Raw genomic sequence first — 26,435 nt, 5'->3', positions numbered from 1 at the left:
CAAAATATCTTTTAGCATGAGTCCTACGACTGCACGATCTTGTCCATGGATAATGGGCCATATATTTACAATCCATTTTCTTTCTTCTCGACCAGGAGTTCCAATACTTGCCAAATTAATATTTGGTTCCAGCAGTTTGTCCACCAATACAGTAATTTTCTTTGCATCCAGATTTTTTCCAATTATGGCATCAGCCATTGCCTTCCGTCTTTCTGACCAATCGCCTTGAAAAGGCGCACTAGGAGGTTCCAATAGGTCTTCGAACCATTTCTTCTGTTCTTGTGTCATTATGTGCCGGACAATGGACTGTTCAGTTTATCGGTACTATTGACCGTCAGGTCTCTGCTTACTGCAGTGGGTTTTAAACCCCCGACCTGCTGCCCTCTTAGCCGTTGTTGGAGCTTATGGCGGCAAAGCTCACGCTCTCAACTGTAAATAAACCAGCTGGCCGACTTATTGCCAACAATCGTTGCCACCCATTGGCCCAACGATGAGGGGGGGCAGAGTCCACAACCTCTTAATTCAATTCAATTCAATTCAATTCGTAGCCAAACCGTCCGGTACTACGAACGAATCTCCTCAATTTCAGAGATCGCAATAGTCACCAGGCGGTATAGAGGTTTAGCTCGAGGTAATGAACAGTCCAGTGGGAGATACCCCGAGAAAACCAGTGGCGGCAGCCAGCGCGGGCCGGCCGTCTGAGAGGCGGTGGTAAAATAGCGAAGCTGCCATCTAGCGGGCGGGCCCAAAGCAAGTGGCGGCAGCCAGCGCGGGCCGGCCGTCTGAGAGGCGGTGGTAAAATAGCGAAGCTGCCATCTAGCGGGCGGGCCCAAAGCTAGTGGCGGCAGCCAGCGCGGGCCGGCCGTCTGAGAGGCGGTGGTATAATAGCGAAGCTGCCATCTAGCGGGCGGGCCCAAAGCTAGTGGCGGCAGCCAGCGCGGGCCGGCCGTCTGAGAGGCGGTGGTATAATAGCGAAGCTGCCATCTAGCGGGCGGGCCCAAAGCTAGTGGCGGCAGCCAGCGCGGGCCGGCCGTCTGAGAGGCGGTGGTATAATAGCGAAGCTGCCATCTAGCGGACGGGCCCAAAGCTAGTGGCGGCAGCCAGCGCGGGCCGGCCGTCTGAGAGGCGGTGATACAATAGCGAAGCTGCCATCTAGCGGACGGGCCCAAAGATAGTGGCGGCAGCCAGCGCGGGCCGGCCGTCTGAGAGGCGGTGATACAATAGCGAAGCTGCCATCTAGTGGACGGGCCCAAAGCTAGTGGCGGCAGCCAGCGCGGGCCGGCCGTCTGAGAGGCGGTGATATAATAAGTGAAGCTGCCATCTAGCGGGCGGTTCCAAAGCTAGTGGCGGCAGCCAGCGCGGGCCGGCCGTCTGAGAGGCGGTGATATAATAAGTGAAGCTGCCATCTAGTGGACGGGCCCAAAGCTAGTGGCGGCAGCTAGCGCGGGCCGGCCGTCTGAGAGGCGGTGATATAATAAGTGAAGCTGCCATCTAGCGGGCGGTTCCAAAGCTAGTGGCGGCAGCCAGCGCGGGCCGGCCGTCTGAGAGGCGGTGATATAATAAGTGAAGCTGCCATCTAGCGGGCGGGCCCAGAGCTAGTGGTGGCAGCCAGCGCGGGCCGGCCGTCTGAGAGGCGGTGGTATAATAGTGAAGCTGCCATCTAGCGGGGCGGGCCCAAAGCTAGTGGCGGCAGCCAGCGCGGGCCGGCCGTCTGAGAGGCGGTGATATAATAAGTGAAGCTGCGATCTAGCCGGGTGGGCGACAGCCTGAGAGGAGGAGGGTTTGCTCAGTTCCAGACGGCATCCCGGGCGTCGCGACGGTCGCCAGCGACGCCTCGCGACTGCAGCTGGTGTGGGGAGCGCCGACGCTCAACCCTACCTGCGCGCTGCGATACAAGGTGTGCTGGCGCGACGTGGCTGCGGGCACCACGGAGCAGCGGTGCTCCCTCTCTGCTGCCACCGGCTGCGCCTTGCAAGACCTCGAGGCCTGCTCGGCCTACAACGTCTCCGTCACGGCCGAAGGCAGCGCCGGGTCGTCTTCTCCCGTCAGCACCCTGTCTCAAACACGAGACGCCGGTGAGCACTGCACTTTCAATCAGGGGCCTAACCAGGGGGGGGGGGGGTGATGGTTTAGGGGTTCTAACCCCCCCCCCCCAAACGCCCCTTAGCCCCAATTATTTTTTTTCTTAACTGAAAGCAGGTTAGCTGAAAGCCTGGGTGTCTTACTGCTATCACCGGCGTTGACTGGGCTTCCAAAAGTGTAATGATCGCTGTGTGTGTATAGAATTGAGACGACGACATGGTGTCATGTAACTCTTCAAGCTAAAGCTAATTATTGTTTCCAGGAATAGATCAGTTCTGCCGAAACCCAAACCCTTGTTATTCCTTTTTTTTTTTTGTATTGTCGAGCTTCGAGCATGATTTATGATTTTGAGTGGACGTAAACAAGACACTTGGATGGATAAAAATATCTTTAATTAATTTCTTACTTCATCCCTCAAACAATTTTTTTTATTAAAAAATTGATAATATTTTTACCATTACAATATTTAAAGTTAAGTACCGAAAACTGCTAAAATAGCACTATTTTACACCTTAAAATCAATTTTTTTTTCCGGGGGTGGATACTCCCACCACCCGCTTTATTAGGAGGGGGGGGGACCATGCTTCTTAACCCCCCCCCCCCTCCATACATAAATTCTGGCTACGCCACTGCTTTCAATACTTTATCATGTTTGGATTACTCTGATTGGATAAGCATTACAACTTGCTATCATTGAATTAGTGACACTTTTAAAACAAATAGTAAACTTGTTGAGTAGATGTGTAAAAAAAGAACTATAATTCGGTTTTGTAATAATCTAAACCCATTCATTGATAAAAAAAAAAATTAAAAAAAACTTGGGCATAGAGAAATTTTAAAACTTTTTTTTTTACACGCTTTATATTAGCTTCACCTGTATGTTTGTATGTTTGTAACCGACTCCTTCGGGTGCGATTTTGACCCACTTAAAAACGGCCAGATTTCATCCAAACTTTGTAGATTTATCGAGGACCGATGACAATACACTAATTTGATAAGATTATTTATAATATAGATATTTATATATTTATACACGCCACATTAGTTTCTGTCAAAAAAATATTTTTTTTTTCCTCCTTCTTCTGAAAACCAAAGAATGTGCCCCCAGCCCCCTGAAAGGTGTTGCACCGCTGGGGGTCACCTCCAGATCTTCGAATCTTCCCGCCGTGCAACAGCAGTTTATATAGCGCCCTGAGAATATAACTCTTTTTCTCTGATGTTGGCTCTGGCATTGCTCTCGTGGCGTGTGTGTGTGTGTGTGTGTGTGTTTTTTTTCCCCCGGCTCGCTCGACGCGAGCTCCTTCAGTGTCCACGGCTTGAACGAGCGCGTCGCAGATGTTCTTGTGGCGCGCCAGGCGATGGGCTTACCGCACCTCACTACGTCCCCGAGCTACACTGTTGGAAAATGTCCACCTTAAAACTTACGAAGAACGCAGGTTACAAAATAATCCAGGGGTCTTCGAAGATCCACCCGTTATCTTCGTAGATTTGCGGGTACCAATGTTCACGTAGGCTACCTCAAAAAATGAATCCACGAGAATATACTGCAAAAAAAAAAACTCGATTATTTCTTCCACGAGTGTGTTAACCTTGTTTATGCCTAAAACACAGAAATTGGAAGTCGAAGTTCCGACGTTGTTTCTACGAAGACATAGTTATCTGAAATGACGAAGAACTGTACATTAATTTTCAGGATGAATTATTCGTTGAAACGACTATACATTTACTATAATTTCTAACAGTGTAGCTAGCGGCCGGAGGGGAGGCAAGGTGTATAAGCCTCTTCTCGACATCAGTGTTGAGCTCCTGTAGTGTCCTTCGAGGATCGCTGCTGGCCCGTGTGTCCGCAGACACGGCATGCTCCTTCTAGTCTGCAGCAGCTAGAGTGCACGCAGGGTGTCCACAGTTAGTACTTTAGTACTAGATCTGGCACTTTTATAAATTTTTTTTAGTGGTCTAGTACATTTACTCTCAGATCTGGTACTTTTTCTTTAATATAATAATATTACAGTAACTCCAATATGTTTTATTATTAAGCGCAATTATTTTTAAAAACTATGGACTGTATGTGTGTGTGTGTGGTGATATTCAGGTTAGAGCATTGCAATGTTATAATAACTTCCTAAATTGTTCAAACCATAACAAATTATAATTTAGTACTTTTTTCTCAAATCTAGTACTTTTTTTCTCGCTTAAGTTGGTACGAAATATTTTTTTCCTTGTGGACACCCTGAGTGCACGCCGACCAGGGACGGGAAGCCTACAACTCACATAGTTTCGGTTCCCTGCAAGAATTTCCGAAGATTTCCGAAGTTTTGCGTTTTGGTATTAACGCCACTTTAGCCGCTAAATCAGAAGTTTCCAATGAAAACAAGCATGTTGTGACAGACCTGACCTAACCTAGCCCTTCGTTTTTTTTTTATTTTAAATTTCAATTTTTGAGAGAAATCCGAAGTTGCACGAACGTGGTAGGGAACCGAAACTACGTGAGTTGTAGGCTTCCCGACCAGGGACACTGAAGCTGGGTTTACGATTGATTTCCTTAAGAATTATAACTTAACATCGAGCACACTATTAAGTCAAAACTACATTTTCCAGTTTATGATTGACATAGAAGTCGTTAATTCTAACCAATCACAGCACAAAACACATGGTCGGCAATTGTTCGAAACGGAGAAGCAGGTTTGAAATAGGTTATTGACAAATGGGATACTATCTATTTTTCGAAATGGATGATGATTACAAATGACAAATATGCGAATTCTAACCCAAAATACTGCCTCGCTCGGTCCAATAATAAGACATAAACTTCCGGTTGAAAGGTTCCGGTTTGTTGTGATTGGTCGCTTCCCTTAAGTCTTAACGAAAAATATAAAATATTTCTGTTAAGTCTTAAGTCATCATATGGTTCGCACACGACCCGTCAAAATTCACACACGACAATCATAAACCATTCCACTAGTTTGCATAGAGTCATATGGTAAGTACACGACTAAGTCTTAAGGGGCCCGCCTCGTCAGGGGTGTATGTGTGTTAGTGAGGCGGTATGATAAGCGCGACGCTCGATGGTATTTCTAGCGCGGTATCGCCTCTAAGCACAAGGCTCTGAACTGGCGCGCAGTCATCTCGTCGTCACAGGATAACACTGTGAAATTTGTGCGGTGACCGTATTTTTATATTACGGGGAAATGAAGATAAAGGTGTAATGCAAGCCCCTTAAGTGCTTTCAAGAATCTGTACTGGTTGTTTTACACCTAAAAATTACTCTGAAAACATGCGTTTCAGCCATTTTAACTCTTCTAGAAATACAGTTTAAAAACATTATCCAAAATCAAAAGTACTTTTCTGGCCTCAGCGAACTCTAAAATGCTTTTCGTAAACATACCCCACTCGGATATCTTGAGTAGTTTTGAAATAGCGTTGTTTTTCCTGAAGCTCTGCACACCGTGTGTGTGACCAGGTAGGCGGGCCCCTTAAGTCTTAATTCTTAATTCTCAATCGTAAACCCACCTTGACTGTCTGACCGCAGCCCCGGGCCCGCCGCGCAACCTGACGGCCGAGGCAGTGCGGGCGCGCAACGCCACGGTGCGCTGGCTGCCGCCGGCCAGGCACGCGCGCTGCGTCGCGCGCTACCTGCTCACGTGGACGGGGCCCGCCGCCGCCTCCGCCGCCGCCTCCGCCGCCTCCGCCGCCTCCACGGGCCGCCTCATCGCCGGCCTGCAGCCCGGGAGCCGCTACGAGCTCAGCCTGGCCGCAGTCTCCGGCGGCAACCTCACCTCCGAGCCGGTCCACCTCGTCGTCCTCACGACCAGCGGTGAGGCCGCCATGTCTCCTCCCCCGTGTTGTGTGCAGTGGCGGATACAGGGGGGGGGGGGGGGCGCAGGTCTACCTCTTCCACACACTTCCTTGTTACGTCACCTTGGTTGCTTGGATGCAGCCAGAGATCTTTTTCCAAGCTCTATCCGTTTCATTTACGTCTCGCCCGAATATTAAATGTAAGTGTATGAATGTGTATTGTATAACATCGGCGGCCGGGTGCGCGCCCTCCCCTTGCCAAGAACCATGCTTGGTGCTGGGCTGCCCTGGGCAAGGGGGGGGGGGCGCGTGCGCCCCCTGCGCCCCCACCCCCCCTATGAATCCGCCACTGGTTGTATGTAGGACCAGGGCTAACAACAGGGGCGTAGCCAGTTGGGGGGGGGGGGGTGTTTTATGTGTCCAAACACCCCCCGAAATATTAAAAAAAAAAAATATATATATATATGTACTTATAGCAAAATTTACACTTGTCTAGCTGTTGCAAATGCACTTAGATGAAACTATGAAAGAACCCTTGAGCCGATAACCCTTAATATTCAGCAATAGTTTTCAACAGTGTCTCGTTAAAAATATCATAAAGTCGGGACAAAAAATTTATGTTATTTAAATCCAATATTTTAATTACGAAAGTGCTTAAGTAGCACCAAATCGCACATTAAAATCAAAAAAAAAATTCCGGGGGAGCGCCTCCGGAAACCCCCTCCCTAGTACGGGGGCAGGGTGTAAGTAAACACCCCCCGAAAAGAAATCCTGGCTACGCCCCTGCTAACAACCACTCAAATCCTAGTTGTAAACTCTTTTATCACATCTTCATAGTTCACAATAACTTCTTTAAAAAATTTGCACCCCATGCCATACCCGGGACTCGAACCCAAAACTCCTCGCTTCTAAAACCGGCGTGAGTAAAACTTTAAAGTACTTCGTGTATCCTCAATTCTCGGTTCGATCCTTGGTCTAAAACTAAAGTAGTTCATGCGTGGGCGTCATAAGGCTCGAACGTTTGGTGGGTATGATGCAATTTTTAAATGTTATCGGTTTAAATGATAGTCTAGTGTATATTTAATAAGTGGTATTTTGTAGTTAGTTTATAGAGTAGAAGTCCCCCCGAGGTAATGGAATAAAATAATCCAGTTAATATTATAAATATTACCGATACAATGAAGTATTTTGAAGTTTTTGCATCAATCATTTTAATAACTGAACGCCGAATGAGTGCATAGAATTATTTCTGCTTTCCTGTTCGAAAGTGCGGAATTACGGAACGATTTTTGTGTATTTACATGTTTGTGCCTTCATGCAATAACGGCGCACCACGGCCTATCTCTCAAAATAAACGCACCTATGTTGTAACTGTGCCCCAGGAACATTATAAACTAGCCGTGTGCTCGATGGGAAAGTATTTGATCCTCAATTCTGATGAATCACCAAAAACGCTGATACAACTTACTTTTATTTTTAAACCAGTTTCCATATTTCTAACTTCAAACAATGATCAACTTCCATACAAACAAAAAAACCCTTAGGGAATGAACTTTCGAAATCCTTTCCTAGTGCTCAACTACGTTATACAAGGAACTCCTATGCAAAATGTCATGCTTCTAGACCAACCGGTTTAAGCTGTGCGTTGTCTGCTGTTACACGTCAGTAATAACAGAGAAAACAGTAAACCTAAGCTCTGCTATTATTTTGTCACACTTCACTCTCTCTTCATTACTTGTGTAACGGGTGGATCTTGTTGTTTCAAAAGGTAAAATAATGATTTCCTCTAGATATAAGTACCTCTATGTTTATTTAACTTTTGATTACTTTCACATAGAATAATAAACTTGATAAATTGATTGACAAATATATTAAAATTATTAAATTATACTAACATGGATTTGAAATTACATTTTCTAAGAAATGGGCTGGCCCTAATTAGAAAATTAGCATTAATCATTGTACACAATTAAAATATAATCAGAAACAATAAACACGTTAAGTTTTTACAATCCCAGTACGCTTAGAGCGATTAAAGTCCCGAAAGAAAAATTTCTGGTGTTCCGATCTTTTCAAGGTCGTGATTTAATGTTATTCTGAAGATATAATGCTGGGTCATTAGATGATAGACAAAATTATATTTATGCTGGGAACGATTGGGGAGACAGGTCTGACAAAGATTAAACGGGAGTGTACAGGAGGCGGAAAAAGTTAAAGTTCTTGCAGCAAAAAAAAAAAGACTGGAGACATTATTTTTTTAAAAATTAAAATTTAGAATTGTGCCAAAAATACTAGTTGGTGGCACACTGCCAATCAGCGTCAGAGTTTTGTTAAGTGGATACAGGGACGTCGGAACAAGGGGGGGGGGGGGGGGGGGGCAGCAGGGGCGAGTCGCCCCCGTGCTGTTATGCATGGGGGGGGGGGGCGAGAGTAGCATTTCGCCCCCCTCCTTTTCCCAGAATAAATGTTTGGTCTTAGTAGTATTTTTCTCAACCAGTAGTTACAAACGTTGCATTGGTGATCACATTGATTAGAAAATCAAATTTATTATTGTCAATATACTGTAAAATGATTGCAAATTCCTAGATGGTATTTTATTTAAATTGTACTGCATATACTGTCAGAATAGTATTTAATACATACTACGTCATCAAATTCTTGGAATGGTATATTTAATATATCGGTTCGGAAACTCATTAAATAGCACAATTTTGCATTTAAAATTCCAAATTTTTTCCGGGGGAGGGCCCCCCGATTCCCCGCTCTAAGACTGAGGTAAGTGTGATACATCTTTTCGCCCCCCCCCCCCCCCCCAACCCATCAAAACGTTCCGACGTCCCTGAGTGGATATACATAAAACATTGCAGTGTGTGTGTTCGACTCGTGTGTTCCAGAACCACAGAACACGTCAGAGGTTGTCACTGCCGTGGTGATCAGTCTGCTGCTGTTGGGCGGCATCGTAATCTGCACGATCTACACGTACCGTAAAGGAATCCTGGTATGGTACGTGTGCAAGTTAACGGCAGTTAACGCCACAAACTTTTAAAATGTTTTCCTTTCGAATTTTTTTCCCATGTGATTTTTAAATAATTTTAAAAAAGAATACTGTAAAGAGAAAACTACCTCAGATTCATAACGGTCGAGTCTTTTCAGTACTATATCACGGAGTATGAAATTACAGTTAAAGTCGAAATAAGAAATCTCCGTGGTTGTAAACAGTTGTTAAAGCAATAAAATTAAACTTTACTGCTAGTTCGCTCCGAACTAAGACCTATGTTATGTAATGATCAAGGTTATTAGTACCATCGAATATAAATAATGCATAAGTATTGTTTATATTCAGACAGTATCCTGCTTGGATTCCAAACCAGAAATAATGTGTGTTATTTTGAAAGTTATTTGTGTATTTATAGAATATATTTTAAAAAAAAAAACATCGATAGTTTTTTGCTTATACAAGAACTTAAAAACTTTATTAACAACTTACCAAATTTCATGAGAATCCAATAAACACTTCGACAGTTATCTCGGACAAAGTCACATGCATGCATGCATACACACATACATTCATGCATGCATGCATACATGCATGCATGCATACATACATACATACATACATACATACATACATACATACATACATACATACATACATACATACATACATACATACATACATACATACATATGTGTGTGTTGCGGAGTGTTGTAGCGGCAGGAATCGTCACGGGCATCACACCGATTTGCCCGAACATCAAGTCATTCAGCCGCCGTGGCTCTCATTAGCTCGGCACTGTACTTTTCAAACTTTTTGGATTCCTTTCGACGTGAGATTTCCTCTGACTTGTATTTTCTATAATCTCGAGCGTATTTGCGAGTCACATGAAACGAAATCTTTTAATACTTCGTGATTTTCAATTTAAATCTGTATTCCCGCGAATATTTTTACCGTCTCTACTTTGGGTCCTAGTGATGTTTCGCAAGCCCTCCACAGTGACACCCGAATAATTAATGTCCTAGCTAAACGCGTTTCCACGCTACACCAGTTTACAAACAACCACGCGCATGCGTCTACGCCTGGAACTATGACGTCACAGGCAAAACAAATACTGCGCGACAAACACGAGATGATCCATTCGTTGTGGGCTCAACCATTGTTGAACACGTCGTCTCGTAGATATTAGCGATTCAGATCTGTTGGTATTTTGTCACACAAGAAAATTCAACCGACTATCACCATAAAACGAGCGAACTGACATTTTCAAGTCAAAAATAGGTAACTTCAACAAAGTCACGGCACGCTGTCTCCCGACATTTCCGAACCAAGTGGAACTCCCAGGGACGTAGCCAGGGGGGGGGGGGGGTGGTGGTGGTTTAGGGGTTCAACCCCCCCCCCCCCCTCCCTTAGCACCAAATCTTTAATTAATTTCATATTCATCACTCAAGCAAATTTAATATTAAAATAAATAAAAATTTTACCGTTACAATATTTAAAATTTAAGAACCGAAAACTGCTAAAATACCACTATTTTACACATTAAAATCCAAATTTTCCCGGGGGAGGACCCTCGGACCCCCCGCTTTAATACGGGGGGGGGGGGGGGCATACACAAATCCTGGCTACGCCACTGGGAACTCCTAGTGATGATGAACTGGTGAGTGACGCAGCCGTGGACCCCAGGCCGCCGTGGGAGAAGTCGGGCCAGAGGAGGAAGGACGTGACGCACAGGGAGATCTCGCTGAAGGACTTCCGCTCGTACTGCGACCAGCTGCTGAGCGCGCCGGCGCGCGTGCAGAGCGAGTACCAGCTGCTGGTGTCGCTGTGCGCCGACCTGAGCGCCACCACGCCCTCCACCGTCGGCCACCTGCCCGACAACAAGAAGAAGAACCGCTACATCAACGTCATCCCGTGTGAGTCCGCTCTCCCACACACACGCTCTCCCACACACCTACACACCCACACTCCCACACTCCCACACTCCCACACTCCCACGCCTCCACTCGTCCACACTCTCACTCTTCCACGCTCCCACACTCCCACAATCCCACACCTCCACTCGTCCACACTCTCACTCTTCCACACTCCCACACTCCCACACTCCCACGCTCCCACGCCTCCACTCGTCCACACTCTCACTCTTCCACGCTCCCACACTCCCACAATCCCACGCCTCCACTCGTCCACACTCTCACTCTTCCACACTCCCACACTCCCACACTCCCACGCTCCCACGCCTCCACTCGTCCACACTCTCACTCTTCCACACTCCCACACTCCCACACTCCCACGCTCCCACGCCTCCACTCGTCCACACTCTCACTCTTCCACGCTCCCACACTCCCACAATCCCACGCCTCCACTCGTCCACACTCTCACTCTTCCACACTCCCACACTCCCACGCTCCCACGCCTCCACTCGTCCACACTCTCACTCTTCCACGCTCCCACACACACCCACTCTTTTCCCTCGCCCATTATTACCACCCACTCTTGTCCACCCCACTCTTCCACTCTTCCACACTCCCACACACCCACACTCCCACTCTCCCACTCTCCCACACTCCCACGCTCCCACGCTCACACACTCCCATGCTTCCACACTCCCACGCCTCCCACGCCTCCCACGCCTCCCACGCCTCCCACGCCTCCCACGCCTCCCACGATCCCATGCTCCCACGCTCCCACGCTCCCACACCTCCACTCGTCCACGCTCCCATGCTCCAACACTCCCACACTCCCTCTCTTCCACACTCCCACTCACTCTCCCACTCTCTCTCCCACTCTCTCCCACACACCCACGCAGTCACTAAAGTACTTGTGCAGAGAGAACAGTCACCGCTATTGAATCTTGGAAAACCTGGAGGCCCCCCACACTCGCGATCTAATGGTTCGGACTTATCAGACTTTCCGACAAAGCGGATTGTAGGCTTGAGATCCTCAGTCCGGACTGCCGTATTTTAGAACAGCGTCTCGCGAGTCCAAACACAATCAGTCCATCAACCGAGTGTCATGGCAGACATCTTTGTGTATACGCTTTGGTTACATCGCTATTTTTCCTCCCCTTTTCCAACTAAAAGTGCAACTGCAACTGCTAATCCAAAGTTTCTGCCAAATTCTACAATGAAACGATACATCCAACAGTAAAAGCAACCACAAGACTGATCGTGTGTGGGGAAGGCTTCAGTTCAGTCCAAACTGTCAGTTCGAATTCAGCAGTCCGAACTGGGAGTTGGACTGATGGTGCGTAGGGCCTTTGTGTTCACACCAGTCCATTCCGAGGAGCGTTTGAGCATGTTCGGTTTGTTTCTCCTTGGTTATTCGATGTGTAACATCTTAGCTCTCGCTATACGGACTTTGGTAGGACTAATTGCGTGAGTGAAAAGGAAGTCGAAGTGGACGAAAATGTGTAAGCACGGTGCTGCAATTTGTGGAAGCCTCGGAAATGTCAAAAATTATAAACGGACATGTGTGATTCATTCATAAATATTGCTTTCGTGAACATCGCAGAATTTACACCATGCACAGGTATTTAAAAAATAAAACTTTATAATAGTACAAATATCCTTATTCTTTTTGTTATAATTAAAGTCATAAAAAGAAATAATGACAACTTAAAAAGTACATTATAATCCTGGCATTACAATTTTGAAAACCTTTGTTAACTTTTGAAATGTAGAATGAGCTCAGCATTATCATACTGTAGAGACACAACAAATTGATAGCTTGCATAAATTCGATTCCATGTTGAATAAAATATTTTCGTTATTAAATCTTTACTTGCAAATGTTAAATATTGAGTCAGCTTTATAAAAATAAAATAAAAGAAAACCTAGGTTTAAGGATTTTTTAATAAAGTTTTTACATACCTACTTATTTCAGTCATTTAAGCAAAAACATAGTGTTATAATAAGTTATTTTTTAATGTTACAGGTTAATATTTTAGTAATGCCATTTAAGTATAACTTCAAACATGTGTACCCAAGTAAACACGCCTTTTTTTTTGTATACGAAATAGTTCAATTATAACAAATACTTTGAATCTTTATTTTAAAATCAGTAATGTACAAAATGTTTGTATAACTCAGGGCCATACCAACATTATTAATTTGCTTGGGGGGGGGGGGGGGGGTTGAGAGGAGAACAAAATGCGACATCTTTAAATAATGTTTCTAGTGGGATTAAGTTTATTACGGGTGGAAAGGGGATGGGAAGGCCATCCCCTCCCTGTTTGCCCTGCCCCGTTGAAACTTCACTTCTATAATTTTTGATGTGTAACGTCTTAGCTCCCAGTATACAGAATTTGGTGAGAGTAATTACGTTAATGCGACTGAAGTCAAGGAACGGAAATATGTAACAGTTAAGTTATTCAAATACCAAAAGACTGGCGGCTACAACAAGCATAGTTCTGATTAATATAGGTATGTGCTTAATACCCATAAGATGTAAACTTTACAAAACAGGAGTTCAGAGTGCGTGTTGAAACTCCCGACACTTGAAGAATGTGCATGACCTATAGATTTCGACGAGAGTCTGGTAAGTACATCGCTCGTGGCTACTCTGCGTCGCACGCGAAGTAAAATAGGAACGGTGAAGGCTCTGTAGTGTACAGTCACATCCAAAAAAAATGCGTCAGCCACTGAGGAAAGTCTACTAACTGACAATGTTGGTTACACGTATTCATGCCATATATACAATAGTGTTCAAGGAATTACACGGAATAAAACACAATATTTCTGTTAATTATGGAACTATAGAACACTTATGAATTAGTGTCTTCCTCAAGGCACAGCCTCTTCGCTATGTTAGATTTGATTTGATTTTTGCTAATTTTATATTCTTCTGAAGAATTATTTCGAAAATGAGATTTGTATGTTTTGCCTGCCTGTGGAAGTTCAGAAATTTAATCTGTATTGATAAGTCACAACCTAATAAGTCAGGCAAATTGTAAAACACATCGTTTGAATTTTTTTTTTTTTTTTTTACATTGCCTAGTCCTTAAATGCATGCTTTCGTTCACAGCTTATAAAATTATGAAGTAACTTCCATTTTAATTGTATTTATTTTCAAAGGTAATTGGAAAACATATGAGGGCAATCGTGAACATTTTAAACCCTTTTGTGTTATTAGGAACATCTATGTTTCAGTCGATGCAACTCGAGTGAAGTTGGAAACGAGTAACAAAGGCATGTCGGATTACATCAATGCATCATATATCAAGGTAAGATGAATGATTGCATGACTCATTCTCTGAAGTTCTTAGTATAGTTAGGATTCTGTGTTTCAAACTAACATGAAATATACATAGTGTAGGTAATCTGTGGAAATCTTCAAAACTGTGTTCCGACGTCAATGTCATAGAGAGAAACTAAAGCCCGTTCTACAATGACATGAGAATGGAGACGGATATCACGGAAAAGAGTTTCTGCAACGGCACGCAGACGTAGACGGACCCGTACGGATCAGTTCGGCAATGCTCAGCTCTTCCGTTTACGTTGCTCCGTGCAACCAATAGAAGCAGAGTTCTAGGCCTCGGTGTTAGCCATTTTTGTTTACGTTCTAAATACGTTAAAAATGGTTTCAAGTATAATAATATATATTATCTTTGAAAGATTTGTGCAATGGGAGTGCATGACTTGATGTAAGCTTTTGAACATACGCCATTGCTAAGCACATGTATGTCTGTTCTCTTAGTCCATTTTTCTTTCTTTCTTTGTTTGTTGACCATATTCCTGCTATGGAATATTATGTGGTGTTTATATCCTGTTAACAACAGCAATTTTTTGCTTAATTTGTGTTTTTGTCTTTTTGGTTTTTTGTAGTTTTCTTCTACAGACATACATGTGCTTAGCAATGACGTATGTCCAAAAGCTTACAAATCATAAGAATATATAGCTTTCTATTATTACTTTGCCGTTTATTTTTATTAGTTATGTCAATTCTGCCCTTGCTATAATTTCGAAGCATATTTTAATTAAAATAATACTCGTAACCTTAAAATGCAATCTCAATGGCTGCAGTTTGTTAAGTTTCCGTGCATCGCGGGAGCAGCAGACGCGACAGTAAAATATTCCGAAAAATCCGTCTCGTCTCCGTTCCCGAGACATTGTAGAGCGGGTAAATAACTTTGTCGGGCCCGATCACCAACACTTAACATACTATTATTCAAAGCCCAAAATTAAAAAAAAATAATAAACAATTATTAAAGCCTAAAAATTGGTTGTCTGTAAAGTCGGTTTACGGACAATAGTTTAACGTGACGCCATAACAAAACATTAATGAAATTATTGCATACTTTTTTGAATAAAATTGAATCATTTTTATTTTAATAATAAAAGAATAAATACTTGAAATTATACTAGTAATCAGATTTTTAAAATGCAAGAATAATTAACCTTTATTGCCGAAATTGTTGTTGTAATAACTAATGAAAACCACATTAACTTTTCACTTCACTTTATAAACAGTCGAGTGGAAGAGAGATAGATGCGGCTCAAGCGTAAAATGAGCGTAACTGGACACAGCGTAACGGAACAATGTGCGTAACGGGACACAGCCTAACGGAACAATGTGCGTAACGGGACACTTTTTTGTGCGTGCAGTTGGCGTTCATCGATTTGTTAGACGTTGTCACGTCAAAAATCAACACTGTAAACTTTACCGAGGCTATAACTGCACATGTGACCTGCGCATATAGCCTAACTTGAAAAGTTTCCAATGAACTGCCTAACTTGAAAAGTTTCCAATGAACTCTGTTAGCACTGGACTTGTAATTTGTCATACTGTCATGGTAAATTTATTTATATTATTATATGTGTAATAAATCACACTGCTATTGCTGGCAGAGCAATTAAATTCAGCTGTTGTAAACATTGACACGTTCGATCGTTTGTCAAAATATATCTATCAGGAAATCAGGTACCGACGCTCATCACTGGCTCACGGACTCGGTAACGTTTAAAGATAGCGCCTGCCTGCAGAATGCCAGTGCGAGGCGGGAAGTCACACGCCAGGAGTCTGAGACCGGCACTCTGCAGGTAGCCGCACTTGCTGTTTCACACACGTTTACACTTTCATTTTGACGTGACAACGTCTAATAAATCGATGAGCGCCGGCTGCACGCACTAAAAAGTGTCCCGTTACGCACATTGTTCCGTTACGCTGTGTCCCGTTACGCTCATTGTACGCTTGCGCCGCATCTATCTCTCTTCCACTCGATTGGCCTATGCGTCCGAGAAGAAAGACAGCGGCAGCACACAACTTACATCTACACGTGAACTGTTTCTTCGACTGTTTATAAAGTGAAGTGAAAAGTTAATGTGGTTTTCATTGCTTATTACAACAATTTCGGCAATAAAGGTTAATTATTCTTGCATTTTAAAAATCTGATTACTAGTATAATTTCAAGTATTTATTCTTTTATTATTAAAATAAAAATGATTCAATTTTATTCATGAAAGTATGCAATCATTTCATCAATGTTTTGTTATGATGTCACGTTAAACTATCGTCCGTAAACCAACTTTACAGACAACCAATTTTTTATGTGTGTTAAGGAGTTCATTGGAAATTTTTCATCAAAATATGGCGCTAGAAGTTAGAGAGAAAGGTTTTTTTTTTAAGTTGTGATTTTCTATTGATTTTTTTTACTTTTCTAATTTGATTAACTAATTTCGCAAAGCAAGTAAATGTTCAAGTTATCACTAAAATCAATTTTGATTATGTGAATATGACATTATAATCCATTAAAAATTTTTGAATGAGACAATCCACCCGTAATGTAGTTTTTAAAGAGCTTCTTTATAAAAAAACATTTTTGTGAATTATTTTTTATCGAAAATAATTTTCATTTGCACAACATTAAAATAATTTGAATCTTTAATAAAGGGCCAGATAACATACTGGTTAATATTTAGTTAAGAAAACAAAATTAAACCAGAGGCGGAACCTCGGAGAAGAGAATTCAAATTTAGTGTTTACACTCGAAAACAAGTTGGGTGTAACGGTGGATTGATTTAGAAAAAAAAAAGAATTTGGTTACTGGTTGGTCATTGCTTTAATATTTATTTTGTTTCTCCTTTTTTTGAGAATGCAGTAGTGATGTTTATTTTTGTTATAATTAGTACATTATATTATAATAAGGAATTGGCATAAACTTTGAATGTCGCAATTGCAGTTGCACTTTCAGCTAGAAAAAAAATGAGGGGGAAATATAGCAAAGTAACCAAAGGGTATAAGGCTACAACCGAAATATCTGCCATGACACTCAACTGATGGACGGATGGACTGTTTGCTTGGACTGGCCAGACGCTGTTCCCACACGTGTCTTGAGTGTTCTCCAGCCGATTCGACGGGAAGCCAAAAATTCGTCAATCCATCAGTCCACCGTCCTTGATCACACGGCTGTTCAAGTTCGGGGACGCACCACAACGCCGAAATACCACAACGCCGAACGTACAATAACGCCGAAAACCATAACGCCGAATGCCAAATTGACTACAACGCCGACAGCTAGAAAACTGCTGTGTACCACAACGCCGAAATACATTAACGCCGAAAAATGTCATTGCAGGACTGCCGCAAAGGTTAGGTTAGGTAAGGTTAGCACACAAATTCATTCAGTTGTTTTTTTTTTTTTTTCATTTTGCTCCTGTGCCCCCCCCCCCCCCCTTCCCCGCAGCACCATTTTTCGGCGTTACTGTATTTCGGCGTTGTGGTGCACAGCAGTTTTCTAGCTGTCGGCGTTGCGGTCAATTTGGCATTCGGCGTTATGGTTTTCGGCGTTATTGTAGGTTTGACGTTGTGGTAACGACCCGTTCAGTTCGGACTGATCAGTCCACCGTCCTTGCTCAGTCTGGACCAGTGGCGTAGCCAGGATTTGTGTATGGGGGGTGTTGAGAAGCATGCGGCCATCCCCCCCCCCCCCCCGTATTAAAGCGGGTGGTCCGGGGGTCCTCCCCCGGGAAAAATTTGGATTTTAAGGTGTAAAATAGTGCTATTTTAGCAGTTTCCGGTACTTATATTTAAATATTGTAATGGTAAAAATGTTATTAATTTTAATATGAAATTTGTTTGAGTGATGAATAATAAATTAATTAAATATTTGGTGCTAGTGGGGGAGGGGGGTTTGAAATCCCTAACACTCCCCCCCCCCCCTGGCTGCGCCCCTGGTCTGGACTGATGGTGTGGGACTGCGCCACACCCTGAGTGTTGCTGTCCCTGTGCGTGCGCAGGGCTACTCCGGAGCGGTGGAGTACATCGCCACGCAGGGCCCCAAGGAGGAGACGTGCGAGGACTTCTGGAACATGGTGCTGCAGCAACACGTGCAGCTCATCATCATGCTCACGCAGTTCGAGGAGAACGACAAGGTGCGCGCGCCCCGCCGTGTCATCATCCCACACTCACAACATTCCCTGTTATCTTCGAAATATTTGCGCAATTGGGAGTGCATGACTCGATGTAAGCTTTTGGACATACGCCATTGCTAAGCACATGTATGTCTGTAGAAGAAAACTACAAAAAAACACAAAAGACAAAAACACTAATTAAGCAAAAAATTTGCTGTTGTCAACAGGATATAAACACCACATAATATTCCATAACAGGAATATGTTCTTTGTTTGTTGACCATATTCCTGTTTTGGAATATTATGTGGTGTTTATATCCTGTTGACAACAGCAAATTTTTTGCTTAACTTGTGTTTTTGTCTTTTTTTTTTTTTTTTTAGTTTTCTTCTACAGGCATACATGTGCTTAGCAATGGCGTATGTCCAAAAGCTTACATCAAGTCAGCATTCCCTTGATTTACACTAGATTACCCCCGTGTGTATACACATATATATGTGGATATTTGTATATGCGTGTATGTGTATGTATGCATGTAAACTCATAAACTATTTAATAAACTATTTATCTGTAAACTACAAGTTATCATCGGGTAGAAGTTAATAATTTTAATTAAATATTTTTTATATCAAAAACTTTCAATATATTAGGATATTCTGTCTTATTCGCTTTAAGGATGTTTGTATTCTGAAATAATTTGCTCCTAATATTTCGTTTATTTTTCCACATGGTTTTAAATAAATTAAATATATAACAAAATTTAATTATTTATGAAAAGAATTTCTCTACTAAACAAGTACTTTGGTTTTTATTGACTCGAAATAAAATGTTTGACAGTCCTCGCGTGTACTAGAAGCTCGGAATATTGTGGTGTACCTTTTTTTGGAATAACCTTTCGTGTGTAGCCTTCGTCTTCATACACTTTATTTTTAGTATATCATTCATAAATAAAAAAAATTATTTTTCCAAAAACAACAGAAACCTTACTTGTATCAGGGTTTTGGAGAAATCTGATTTTTATTTATTTATGGATTATAAACTCGAAATAAAGTATTTGAATACAATTGCCACATATGAACGGTTAATTTTTAGGAGATAATTTGTTTAATTTAATTTTATAATTAAATTTTAAAATCAGATAATGATCATAAATATCACAGATATATTTAATTTAAAAAATGTGTGCATGTAGTCCACGCACGACAGAAGTAAAACTTCTTACTTATTCCTCAACATTTTAAAGTTTTTTTTTTTTTTGTGAAGGAGTTTACTCTGGTCCGCTGGTTATATTGGGGAGGGGGAATTCCAAACTACCGGTTCCCCACGACCCCCCCCCCCCCTTTTTTTTTCTTTCATAATCCATAAAAAATTGGTGACTACGCCATGGCTATCACAAAATAAAATCTTGTAAGATACAGTTCCTCTTTGACCTCTAAGTTTTACCAGAATTGATTATTGAACAACCAAGTTTTAATCATGGAGTGAATTAAGACTTCATGACACATGGTGTGTTTGGAATTCAAGCACAGTGCTTGAAAAGTATTTAATCGTTTCATCAGATCGAAATGGCGAATACCTTACGTACAGTTATTATTGGAAAGCAGCGATTGTTTTGCAAATTATTTACGTGTCTGTGTCGTAAACATAGTGTCTGTGTAAAGGTTTGATTTTCTTCAGTCGCCATCGCTATTCAGTTTCTCGCTACGAACGTGAGCAAGACCACGACACGTGCAGGTGCAAAGCTGGCTGGCGGCCGCCGCAACATGAGACGCGCGGTAGATTACAAGGAGCGCCGTTCCCCTCCCTCCAGCCCTCAGCTCCCCGCGCGTCGCTGATAGACATCCGAAACCTGACAGCTGCGGAGTTACGCGAGCCGCCGACACGTGTTTCGAGAGATTTCTGCCGTCGCGTCGGCGCGGAATGACGCGACTGGCCCCAGCCACGCTGGTGAATTCGAGAAGCGGCGCCTGTGATACATAAGCCCGGGACGCCGGCCTCCGGGAGCAGTGGAGAGTTGAGTCAGAGTTCAGGCGGGAGCTTTTCCGCGGCGGAGTTCTCGGGGCGATAGTGCCGCGGGTGCGGCAGAGTGGCGAAGTCCTTGGACGAAGGTTCCAGGGCAGTAGTTCAGTGGAGTCGGGAGTTATCCCGCGGCGGATTTCCCGGACGATAGAGCGGCGAAGTCCCTGGACGAAGGTTCCAGGGCAGAGAGTTCAGTTCCGGGCGATAGTGTCGCGGGCGCGGCGGAGTCCCGAGCGAAGTTCCGAGCGAGGCGTCGAGTGGGATCTCGGCGAAGGGGAAGTGCGTCGGCGGCGGCGGAAGTGCGGCGACGGAGTCTTGCGACGGAGGACCACTAGGGGTGCTGCGGCGAGAGTTGCGCCAGAGGTGCGGCCCAGCGAGGTGTGCGGTGTGTAAAAACGAGTCACTGAGGAAGCAACATTTTAAAGTACAATTGATTAATTGACATGTTTTAGATTATTTGCTAGTAATGTAAATAGTGGCAATAAATAAAACCGTGAATGTAATACAATCTTTAATTGGGCTATCCTTTACGAACCCGGTAAATCGTACTAACAATAGCATATGTGTATAGGTTTGATTTTCTTCGATCGCCATCGCTATTCAGTTTCTCGCTCGTTCCAGGTGAAATGTTTCCGTTACTTCCCTGGCCTGAGAGGGAATGTGAAGTTCGGGGACATCACAGTCCACTGCGCCACGGAGATGATGTTCCCCATCTACACTCAACGCACGTTCATCATATACAAGGTACTGCTTCCCTGTACTACGTGTTTACCACCTGTCGTTGTTTCGTTTAAAAAAAAGAAGAGAGAGCTATGTTTACATCGTGTGCAGGATTGTTAGTATTCAGAAGCAAATTTCGTCAACAAAATACACTCCATCTTTAAGCGAAATTGTCATGAAGATGGCCATAGTTAATGCTAACCACTAGTATTAGCTAGCCTAGCTTGTTTTAAAATAAAAATAAAAATTCATTCAACAATGTTAACGTAACTTTTGATATTTAATTACACGTGTATAGTAATCTCAGACGAATTCCACTTGTTACTGGACTTGCAATATAATTGTGTAATTTTTTTTTGTGAGAATAGACAACGTTTTATGTTTTTTCTTGCAGTAAATTTCATTTGAAGCCTATATAATTTATTATAATTGTATTTTAAGAAAGTAAAAATGTTTTCTGCCATTTTATAATAACATAATATTTTCAACTGTCATTTTTATACGATAGTATATGGGGGCACATTTTGTCTGTCTGGATAATATACTTTGAGTATATTCTGAATTACGTTAATTTCCACAAAAAAAAATCACTTCTCCAAGTCCGTTCTCAGCTGAGCGCAGCGATTTCTAGCAGATGAGGTGTGCACCACATCTGGTAGCTGGCGACGTGTCGCGCTCCAGCGTGTCTGTTGTTGCCCTTGGCGCGCCAGGACGGCCGCAAGAAGTCCGTGAAGCACCTGCACTTCCGCGAGTGGCCGGACTTCGGCTGCCCGGACAACACGGACGTGATGCTGGAGTTCTGCCAGGTGGGGCGGCAGAACACGGAGAGCAGGGACTGCCCCACCGTGGTGCACTGCAGGTGAGCAGCACCTCACGTCGACCTGGGGTTTAAGAGTGGTATGTAGGCAAGCGGCTGCTCATAGAGATGGGCCGATGGTTCACGAACCACTCAAATGAAACGGTTCGTGTCCGAGAACACTCAGGAACTAGTTCCCAGAAAAAGAACCGTGGTTCACCAGCTCAGCAATCGCGGGCAGTGGGAAGAACACTGAAGGAGAGGTTCGCTAGTTGTTCTTTGTTCCTTCTCCTCCACAACTCTCGGCTATCGCGTCCGGCGCGGACTCGTGGTTCTTGGTTCCTCCTCCTTTCTTCTTGTCATCGCTGGACGCTGATTCGCTCTCCACGATTCTTTGCTCGTCGACAACTTCCTCCCCCCTCCCCCCAATTCAAATAATACGCAATCAGCCAGATCGCCAGGATACTGTTTCACTGTTTTTAGCTCTCTCTCTCTCTCTCTCTCTCTCTCTCTCTCTCTCTCTGTTTCCCCCAGATATCCGCTTACACTTCTCTCGACTCTCGCTCGTGATATCAAGAGAAAACGAGCGATTCCTTCGAGTTGTACCAGACTTTTTTTTAATGAACCACTGAACCGTTTAAAAGAACTGGTTCACTTTGAAGAACGAATTGGTTCCGAACCACTCACTGGAATGAACCGTACTGCCCATCCATAGCTACTCAGAATCCGGCGCGAGCAGCACAAAATACTTCTAGCCTGGGCGGAGTTTAGCCTTGGAGGAGTGGCCTACTAGGAGCGCGTCTCCTGGCGAAATGATGTCGGTGGATTGGGATGGACTCGGTTTACCCTCCCTCACTCCATGATGTCTCGACAGCATTGCTACCTGCCTGCCTTCAGGGATGTTTCTGGAGTGAAATGTCTTTTCCGAGAAGGAGAGGGGGGGGGGGGGGGGCGCTACAATTTCCGAGCTTTGCGAAAAAATTTACGATCGCATGAGGGGAATAGTTAGGTACGTGGTTGGAGAGAGTGCGTCAGCTGCGACGACGCCACTCCAACGCATGCGCTAGCGGTCGAAAGGGAAGACGGCAAAAGGGAGGATGGGGACTATGTACGTAGCGTAGCATGCTATATGCTAGTTGTAACGGCCGGATGGAAAGACGGCAGGGGAGAGGTATAAATGAAGCAGCAGTGAATTTTTTTTGTAACAATGTGTACCTATTTTATAAATTATTTTTTTTAGTGCTACTGTACTGTGTACGACATTTTTTTTTTTTTTTTTTTGAAAAATCTAATCAAGGCGTTATAAATTTGTTAGAATATTTTTTCAAGTATATATATAGTTTAAAATAAGGACTTTACATTTAACATGGAGATATTATACGTATCGCCCAAATAATTTCCCTGGCGTCCGCCCCAGCTCCCCAAAATTCTAAGCTTTATCCGCCACTGACGTCTAGGGGAAGTGGAAAGGGAGGGGGGTAGCAATATCCCCGTGGTCGGTTGACCAGGGGAGGGGGGAAAGCCACCCGGTTGAGTTATAAGTTTTTTTTCAATGCTTGGGTTTACCCTGATATGACCAAAATTTTCAATTACATGCCTATATTGTTGATATATTTTACAGGAAAAGATCACGCTTACTGTTATGACCAGTGTAACGTTTACAGTCTTTAACAACTTTGAAGTGAAACTTCTTTTCTGAGGGGGCTACAATTTTTCGAGCGTATGATGAAAATCCCGATCGCATGAATGGAGGAGAATAGTCAGGTACGTGGTGGGGGAACCAGCAGAGGAGGAGACGGCAGGGGAAGGGATAGAGAGATGACGCAGCATACTTGAACAATTTCATACTTGCGCAATAACATAATACTTGGATATATATATTTATTGACGTGACAACGTCTAATAAATCGATGAACGCCGGCTGCACGCACGAAAAAGTGTCCCGTTACGCACATTGTTCCGTTACGCTGTGTGCCGTTACGATCATTGTTCCGTTACGCTGAGTCCCGTTACGCTCATTGTTCCGTTACGCTGTGTTCCGTTACGCTGTCGGCGAGTGCAGTAATAATAGGTTATGTTACAATTGACTAAAAAATTATGGTGATTCATATAATTGATGATAGATATTTGATTACAGTTTATTTATATGAAAACTTGTTCATAATTATATTTAAACTTTATATTTAAACGCCAGTTTTTAAAAATTAATTACAAGTAATCTACATGTGAACTGTTTCGTCGACCGGTTATAAAAGTGAAGTGAAAAGTTAATGTGGTTTTCCTTGCTTATTACAACATCAATTTCGGCAATAAAGGTTGATTATTCTTGCATTTTAAAAAAAATCTGATTACTAGTATAATTTCAAGTATTTATTATTTTATTATTAAAATAAAAAAATAATTCAATTTTATTCATAAGAGTATGCAATCATTTCATCAATGTTTTGTTATGACGACGTCACGTTAAACTATCGTCCGTGAACCGACTTGCATAAATTATGGTTTTATACTAATCTTTACTAATATGCATAAGTGTATTTGTCCAGGTTTTAACCATAATTTATGCACGTTTTTTGAAGAAAGGGGCTTTGATAAGAGCATCGTTGTCTTACATATCAAGCAAGCATCATTTCGAAATCTATATTAGTTAATAAGTTATAAGCAAAATGAAAATAACATTGAATGTTTATGAGGTTAACGCGGGTTGCGTAGTGCCCCTGAAACACTGGAGGGGAAGGGGCCCGCCTCGTCAGGGGTGTATGTGTGTTAGTGAGGCGGGATGATAAGCGCGACGCTCGCTGGTATTTCTAGCGCGGTATCGCCTCTAAGCTCAAGGCTCTGAACTGGCGCGCAGTCTTCTCGTCGTCAATTGATAACTGTGAAATTTGTGCGGTGACCGTATTTTTATATTACGGGGAAATGAAGATAAAGGTGTAATGCAAGTCCCTTAAGTGCTTTCAAGAATCTGTACCACTTGTTTTACACCTAAAAATTACTCTGAAAACATGCGTTTCAGCCATTTTAACTCTTCTAGAAATACAGTTTAAAAACATGATCCAAAATTAAAAGTACTTTTAGGGCCTCAGCGAACTCTTAAATGCTTTTCGTAAACATACCCCACTCGGATATCTTGAGTAGTTTTGAAATCGCGTTGTTTTTCCTGAAGCTCTGCACACCGTGTGTGTGACCGGGTAGGCGGGCCCCTTAAGTAACAGGGATTGATTCTCCCCGGACCCCGGGCCTGGCCTGACCACGGCGCCACGGTCGCAGTTGACACGCTGTTGTCGTCGCACGTTGTTCGCAGCGCTGGCGTCGGCCGCACCGGCACCTACATCGCGGTCGACGTGCTGCTCCAGCAGATCAAGGAGAACAAGAAGGTGGACATCTTCAACACCGTGTACAAGCTGCGCCAGCACCGCGTCAACATGGTGCAGTCCGAGGTAAGCTGCTTGCAGGCCCCGCGCACCGGAGTGAAATATCTCAGCCCTTGGTAGCAATCATTTCACGAACGGATCGCAGTGGCGTAGCCGGAAGGAGGAGGGGGGGGGGGTTTAGGGGTTCAACCCCCCCCCCCCCCCCCTTAGCATAAAATATTTAATTAATTTCTTATTCATCACTCAAACAAATTTCATATGGAATTTAATAAAAAAATTTACCATTACAATATTTAAATTTAAGTACCGAAAACTGCTAAAATAGCACTATTTTACACCTTAAAATCCAAATTTTCCCCGGGGAGGGACCCCGGACCCACCGCTTTAAATCGGAGGGGGGGGGCATGCTTCTTAACACCCCCCCCCCCCATACACAAATCCTGGCTACGCCACTGATGGAACGGAAATGTGTAACCACGGTGCTGCCATCTGTGGCGGATGGCGCGAAGCCACAAAACCAATATAAACATGATAGTATTAACTGTAACATGAATTAAAAAAAAAAAGTTGAGCGTTATTTTAATGAAATTCCTTGTCGAAAATAAAGTCAAAATCCGGGATTTTTGTAATTTTTTTTCCAAGTATTTCTTTTTTTTTTCGTTTTTATCGGAGCCGTTTCATTTGATAGTTTAAAATTTCGGTCTGCCAGTAAAATGATTTAATATTTGACGTAGCTGCTCCGGCAGCGAATTCTAGCGGCGGGTGGGGGAAACTAGGTACGTGTGATTCGCGTCCGGAAATGTAGTTGGACCAAAATTTTGCGCATATTTATCACGCTCGGCATTATTTTTTTTAAAGTATTTCACGTTAAATCTCGTGTCCGAGTCTCGTGTTACAAGTGTATTTACAACACGAGAACACATGAGTTTGCTCATTACCGAGGTTAGATGTTACACATCTCTGGCGGGTACTGAATGACTCGCTCGCATTTTTTTCTCTCTTGGTGTTTGTTCAATTCAATCTTTATGTACATTGACGCGAGGATGGTTTGATAATACAGTGCTGCACATCCATCAGTAACACATTTATGCAAACAATAAAATTAAATAAAGCTTACTCCAAACAACAGACACTACAAAATAATTAACACGGTTATGCAGCAATGTGCTGATTCATGTACTAAATAGTTTTAAAATTACTCGGGTTTAACAAAAAAAAAAAACTTAATAAAAACTAAATAAGTCTCAGGATTAATATTTATGTTAACTTCGTTACAAACGGTTTCCTTATTAACATTTGATAATGA

The 26,435-nt window shown here is 43.1% G+C and overlaps 1 protein-coding gene across 1 annotated transcript in view; it reads left to right on the top strand.

Annotated features, from left to right (window-relative positions):
* Nucleotides 1-26,435, top strand: part of LOC134536758 (phosphatidylinositol phosphatase PTPRQ-like) — a 99,813-nt gene that overhangs the window by 59,979 nt on the left and 13,399 nt on the right. Inside the window, exons 11-19 of the mRNA XM_063376668.1 lie at nucleotides 1,791-2,075; nucleotides 5,612-5,896; nucleotides 8,772-8,880; nucleotides 10,559-10,788; nucleotides 14,023-14,096; nucleotides 18,109-18,243; nucleotides 20,861-20,983; nucleotides 21,670-21,818; nucleotides 25,060-25,195. Of these exons, the coding sequence (XP_063232738.1) occupies nucleotides 1,791-2,075; nucleotides 5,612-5,896; nucleotides 8,772-8,880; nucleotides 10,559-10,788; nucleotides 14,023-14,096; nucleotides 18,109-18,243; nucleotides 20,861-20,983; nucleotides 21,670-21,818; nucleotides 25,060-25,195 (1,526 nt within the window). The remainder of the gene's footprint in view (nucleotides 1-1,790; nucleotides 2,076-5,611; nucleotides 5,897-8,771; nucleotides 8,881-10,558; nucleotides 10,789-14,022; nucleotides 14,097-18,108; nucleotides 18,244-20,860; nucleotides 20,984-21,669; nucleotides 21,819-25,059; nucleotides 25,196-26,435) is intronic.

This window comes from Bacillus rossius, chromosome 11 (genome assembly GCF_032445375.1).
Source record: "Bacillus rossius redtenbacheri isolate Brsri chromosome 11, Brsri_v3, whole genome shotgun sequence".
NCBI lineage: Eukaryota > Metazoa > Arthropoda > Insecta > Phasmatodea > Bacillidae > Bacillus > Bacillus rossius.
This window is presented reverse-complemented; position numbering and strand designations above follow the sequence as displayed.